Source organism: Camellia sinensis, chromosome 12 (assembly GCF_055761805.1).
Source record: "Camellia sinensis isolate YWXY chromosome 12, ASM5576180v1, whole genome shotgun sequence".
In the NCBI taxonomy this organism is placed as follows: Eukaryota; Viridiplantae; Streptophyta; class Magnoliopsida; order Ericales; family Theaceae; genus Camellia; species Camellia sinensis.
Window position 1 is genome coordinate 118,005,052 of NC_138972.1, and position 5,779 is coordinate 118,010,830.

General features: G+C 33.1%; 1 protein-coding gene across 2 annotated transcripts; it reads left to right on the top strand.

The window, feature by feature from the left end:
• The first annotated feature begins 2,477 nt into the window (after positions 1 to 2,477).
• LOC114280115 (uncharacterized) lies at positions 2,478 to 4,863 on the top strand. 2 transcript variants are annotated; one of them, XM_082899698.1, is made up of 7 exons: positions 2,478 to 2,614; positions 2,713 to 2,833; positions 2,914 to 3,035; positions 3,336 to 3,457; positions 3,553 to 3,712; positions 4,399 to 4,448; positions 4,713 to 4,863. In XM_082899698.1, exons 3-6 carry the CDS (start codon positions 2,914 to 2,916, stop codon positions 4,439 to 4,441), a joined length of 447 nt encoding a protein of 148 aa, XP_082755824.1. In that variant the 5' UTR covers positions 2,478 to 2,614; positions 2,713 to 2,833; the 3' UTR covers positions 4,442 to 4,448; positions 4,713 to 4,863. The 2 variants fall into 2 exon arrangements, with proteins under 2 accessions (XP_082755824.1, XP_082755823.1); XM_082899697.1 differs by having other exon boundaries at positions 4,399 to 4,863.
• Positions 4,864 to 5,779: the final 916 nt, after the last annotated feature.

Genomic DNA, 5,779 nt, shown 5'->3' on the forward strand with positions numbered 1-5,779 from the left:
TTAAAATTCAAAATTGCAATTAGATCTTCTTTTTTTTTTTGGATTTTTTACTTAAGGAATTAACCAATAGATTTTTTTTTTATTTCTTTAAAAATTAATAAATTAACAAAATTAGTTTGGAAGTTTGGAAATTCTACAATCATTGCTCTTAAAAAGACCATTTTCCTTATATATATAGATTGGAAGTTTGGAGTTTTCACAATCATTGTTTTTAAAAAGAACATTTTCCTTATATATATAGGTTGGAAGTTTGGAATTTCGACAATTATTGTTCTTAAAAAGACAATTTTTCTTATAAATAAAAAAAAAATACAAAAATATTGTACAAAATATGGTGATGAAAGTGCTTTTATTTATTTCAAATCAAAAGATTCATTAAAAGGACTTACAATTTTTAAAATATTTCTATCACACCATTCTTATGAATTTTTTATTTGCAGTAATTTTCATTTAGTAAAATATGTCCTGCATGCTTTGTGTGGGAAATAAATTCAAAAATCAACTTGCCTTTTGTAGAAAACTTGCAAAGATATGATTACAAGTTATTTAGGATGATCTAAATAAGTGTAATTTTTTTTATTTTTTTATAAAACAATGTGCAGAAAATTAAAAATGTAATACGATCCAAAAAAGATAAAATGTTATATAGTATCAATCAATCATTTTATTTCACAAAACTATTTATTAAACTAGATAAACATTTTAAGTAAATTAATTCTTTTCATCTCATTAAAAAATTAGATAATTAAAATATCACTAAAAAAATCAAATTTCCAAACGCACACTTAGGCCTCATTTATCAAAAAAAAAAAAAAAAATAAAAAAAATCAAAAAGTCAAAACAATTTCAACCCGTACAAAAAATATATATATTTCCATTTACTCTACCTCTTGTATTTTTTTTTTTTTGTGTAAAAAATAAAAAAAATATTTTAAATATATTATTTTTTATCTCATATTTTAGTTAAAAAAAATTGTAAAAAAAAAAAAAAATCACCTCCCCCTTTATAAAGTGTTTGGAATCACATAAAAAAAAGTCATATTATCTTTAGTAATTTTTTATTTAGAAGTATGTCAAAAAAAAAAAAATTTTCTATTCACCTCAAGTAAACGAATTCAAAAATTTTTTTTTTTTTATTTTTGAAAAGTTATATAAGAAAATTTTAAAAGTCAAAATAAGCAAAAAAAAAATTCATTATTTTTATTTATATTGTTTTTTTTAATAATTATTTAATTTGTTGATGTCTTTAAAAGGCTGATTTTTTATAAAAAAAATTAAAACGAAAATAACTTAAAGATGAAAATAAATCAAAAATAAAACCAAACAAACCCCAACAAACATATAATCAGCATGGGCAACGCGAGACAAGTAAAATAATGATGGATTAAACAATTTAGAAATGACAAAATTTATAAAGAAAAACAAGCACGGTCTTAAATTACAACTCACAGAACAATAATAACAAATAAAATTACCATCTAAAAAAAACAAAAAAAAAAAAACTCGAAAAGACAAAATTTATGAAGAAAAACAAGCACGGCGGAACGCGCAATCCGACGCCGTTCGCCAGTTTTTGTTTGGTTCGCTTTTGCATTTGCGATTCTTTTCCTTCTCGCAGTGTAGCCGACGGCGGAACCCTTCCGACGCCGTTCGCGATCGGCTATTGCTATTCTTTCCCTTCTCAGTGAGCGTGATCGATTGGAACGTGATCGATGACCTCATACCGGTCGGCGAGGACCCAGAAGAAGATTCCAAAGCAGACTCAGTTGAGAAGAATGAAGAATCAGACTCGACGTTTGAAAACAGCACTATTGCTGTGACTTCGACAGCAGAAATTATGGAGGAACCCCCCAACAAGAAGACCCACATAGACAGGTCAGTGATGAGGGACAGGAGGAGCAAAAAAACCAAAAAGGACCATTTCCAATACATTGTCGTTTGAGAGAGAGAGAGAGAGAGTTGGGGTGGGCTTCTGACTTCGAGAGCAGAAATGCCAGACGACCCCCCCAACAACAACACCCACGTAGGGAGGTCAGTGACGAGGGACAGGAGGGCAAAAAAAACCAAAAGCAACGATTTCCAATACATTGTCGTTTGAGAGAGAGAGAGAGAGAGAGAGTTGGGAGGGACTGAAACGAGTTCCAATCGAGAGAGAGAGAGAGAGAGTTGGGATTGGGAGGGACTGAAACGAGTTCCAATAAATATTCGAGTTTGAGAAATTATTTCCATTTCACAAATTCGATATTCCTATTTGGACGTTTTCTTCCATAATATTATTGATCTGATCTTTAAATATAACAGCTAAACCCTTATCGCCCATGTCCAGTGGCCAGCCATCCAAGATTCCTAAATGCAATTACTGTGGTGGCCCTCGAGGGTTGAATTCAAGGTATGAAATAATGTTCCTTCAATTTTTAGACTGAGGTATTATGTTCTTTCAGCTTTTGAACAATATTTGATGCTCCTCCCTCAAATGTGTTTTGTTATAGCTGACATGTTTGTTTAACTGGTCAGGTATTCCAAATACACTGAATGTGGTTTCAAATTTCCCATTCCTTGTAATTGGTATTGTAGGGGTTATACTTTGCTTTCATGGGAACTATTTTAGACTGAGGTATTATGTTCTACATGATCCTTATTAAACTGGAAGAGTGAGAAGATCCTTTATAAATTATACTTACCGATTACAATAACATCTAAATATATGTTTAGGTTGCAAGGTGAGGTTTGGGGTTGGACGTGTTTTTTCATTGGTGTGGCTGCTGTTCGTATTGGACCCTCATATTATCATCTCAAGCCAAATGACGCTACTCTTGTGTGGGATTGCTTGCCGGTGAGCTTCGTCTTGCCTAAGCCTCTTTTAAGATGTCCTCAATATTTTTCTGTTTTGACATTTGATCAATAATTATATAGATGACTATTGCATTCACATCAATCGTGGCAATCTTTATAATTGAAAGAATAGATGAGCAAAAGGGAACGGTGTCCATTCTTCCCCTACTCTTGGCAGGTGTTATAAGCATGTTGTATTGGAGGTAAGCATGTGTACCTTTCCTCAATTATAAAGGATTTTGTTTTTCTATTTTAGGTGATGAAGTTCATACTTGTGTATGGGACAAAATACCAGAATGCGACAGTGCCTTTGGATTATATAACATTTTGTTGTAATGCCTTTTGAGTCTTCAATAAATACAAATGTTTTGGTGTTTGAACTTCTCCCAAGGTTCAAATGATTCACATCTAAAGTTAATTTTGCCTAGATATTTGCATGAGCATGACCCTGCAATTCCAAGTAAACATTTATTGTATATGGACTTGTGCATTGTAACCTGTAGGCTTTTTGATGACCTCCACCCATATGCACTGGTTCAGTTTGTTCCTTGCATTGTAATTCCGATAATGGCTATCTTGCTGCCTCCAATGTACACACATTCCACATTCTGGCTTTGGGCTGCAGGTTTGTATATTTCATCATGTGGGCTCTTCTGTTGTTTACTAAATCTGTTAGTTATTTGTGCCATTCTGAGTAACATTTAATTGCATAACATGCAGGATTTTATCTTTTAGCTAAGGTTGAAGAAGCTGCAGATAAACCAATTTATAAATGCACACATCATATTGTCAGTTGGCACACTCTTAAGCATTTGTGTGCTGCAATGGTTCCAGTCTTCTTTACGCTTATGCTTGCAAAGAGGACTATTGAAACAGAGAGGTATTCTTTTTTTTATTCTTCAGCTTTGTTTGACTTCCTTCTATTGCACTTGGTTTTGAAGGGATTTTTAATAGGATAATTATGTTTAGTCTCTAATATTTTTAGGCACAATAATTAGGGACATTAAACTACTTAAAGATCATCTTGTTCGAAAACTATTTTTGATTCAATTATATGTTCTTAAAACATATCAAGTTTCTGTGGATCCTCTGTAAAGATCGCCTTTCATTGATCTTAAGATTGAGAGTGAGGGCATAAGACTGACACTCTCTTTTAAAGAAAGATCCCAATATTGGGAAATTCTGATAGTGGGAGCTTTTTATTATGGCTTCGTCCTCTTTGAGAAGTAGTACCCCTACACCCTCTTAGGGCATTCATCCCTGCAAAAACTCTCTTGTATGAAAATCAGGAAGGGAATTGGATCCTTTCTTTATATATTCAATTTGATGCATAGACTTTGGTTTGCTGTTATCACTTGCTAACTTCTAAACACAACATGTCAATTGATTGCATCTTAAATGCTTTTTTGTTATAATTTGCTTGAATAATGAATGAACAGCATGAGGTGGAATCCAAATACAAGTTGGGATTGAACCTCACTGGTGTGATGCATTTGCACCACCCTCCCTCCCTCTCTCTCTCTCTCTCTCTCTCTCATGTGCATTTATTGTTTCTTCTTGATGCAGGCAAAGTTTGCTCGAGACTCGGAAAATTTCCTGGACCAAATGAAGTGAAGGTGAAGAGTTACACTTGTACTTACTCAAATGTACCTGTCGAGGAATCTCCTTAACTAGTACATGCATACTTTCCGAGAAGTTATTTGGTAGTCCTGGGACATGGCCCCAACGCCTCTAAGAGCCGCACAATGACATGGGGTCCTCCCCTAAATGCAGGGAGTCTGCATGATCAGGTGGCTTTTGGAAACATTGGGACAATGCTCACGAGCACCAAATAAAATTTTCTCCTTTCCCTATAATGAGAATACTTAAATGTTTGACAGGTATACCGCAAAGGCTGTTAACCCATTCACAAAACATTGGTTTGGCGTACAAAAAAGAACTTTTTTTTTTTTGTTTTGTTTCCCTTAAAGAATGTGTACAGAACCCCTTTCCTTCAATGATGTATATAGAAAGTGTTGTGTTTAATGCTTACTAGTGTAGTTTGTGTATCAGATTGTGGCATCCTCTGTTTGTTGATATCGGAGGCAAGTATTTATCAAAAAAAAAAAAAAAAAGGTTGATATCGGAGGCAAGCAATTGAAATAAAAATTGGCGTCATTAGAACTGGAGGTGTAGTAAATAAACCAATCGGGCAAGGCGTCAACCAATATTTTCAAATTTTAAATATAACCTCCCTACAGCCAACAACACCAACATCTTCTTCAGGAAATTCTTTAGTATTTTTAGAACTGATTTTCACTCGCTTTTGTACAAAATAAAAAAATCACTTAGTACAAAAGAATTTTACTAAAGTAGAGTCTAGATGGATGGATATATTGCTTTTGATGACTATTTTCTAAAGTAGGGCTTGGAGTAGTTTTACTCCTATTTATGAAGTGGTTGCTTTCATGACTGGTGCCGTCAATATTAATGACAAAGTTTTGCTGTTTAGTGAAGTCACAATTCTTTATTTATTTTTTTTCATATGTGTACAATAACAAAATTTAATTAAGTGATTGTTGAAACATAGTTCATGATGATAATAATCATTTAGCTATAACTCGATAGCATAAAGGCTTTGCTAGTGATTTTAAGTTAGAATGAGCCTATGTTATAAAACTAATCTCAAATAAATTATAAAATTGCTTACAATAAAATATGGGTTTCGCGGATATGCGGCACATGAATTATATTATGAGGTTGTGAAGTAAAATAGTGACGGTTTAGATCCATACAATTTTTTATTTTATGTTATGAAGTTTTAAATAAAATAAACATTGGGATTGGGGGGCAGTTGGCTAGTGCCTAAGTCTCATAGGTATTCTGAGTTATCCTGAGGTTGAGAGTTCGAGCCTCTCTCACCCCAAATGTTTTGCATTCTTGTCATTAGCTTACTGCTTAATAAAAA

Bases quoted from the DNA above. Each gene is read 5' to 3' on its own strand.
- LOC114280115 (XM_082899697.1), top strand. From the start codon at position 2,914: ATGACTATTGCATTCACATCAATCGTGGCAATCTTTATAATTGAAAGA. The intron at 3,036-3,335 runs GTAAGCATGTGT...TGTAACCTGTAG, and splicing joins ATAAGCATGTTGTATTGGAG to GCTTTTTGATGACCTCCACC. The intron at 3,713-4,398 runs GTATTCTTTTTT...TTCTTGATGCAG, and splicing joins AGGACTATTGAAACAGAGAG to GCAAAGTTTGCTCGAGACTC.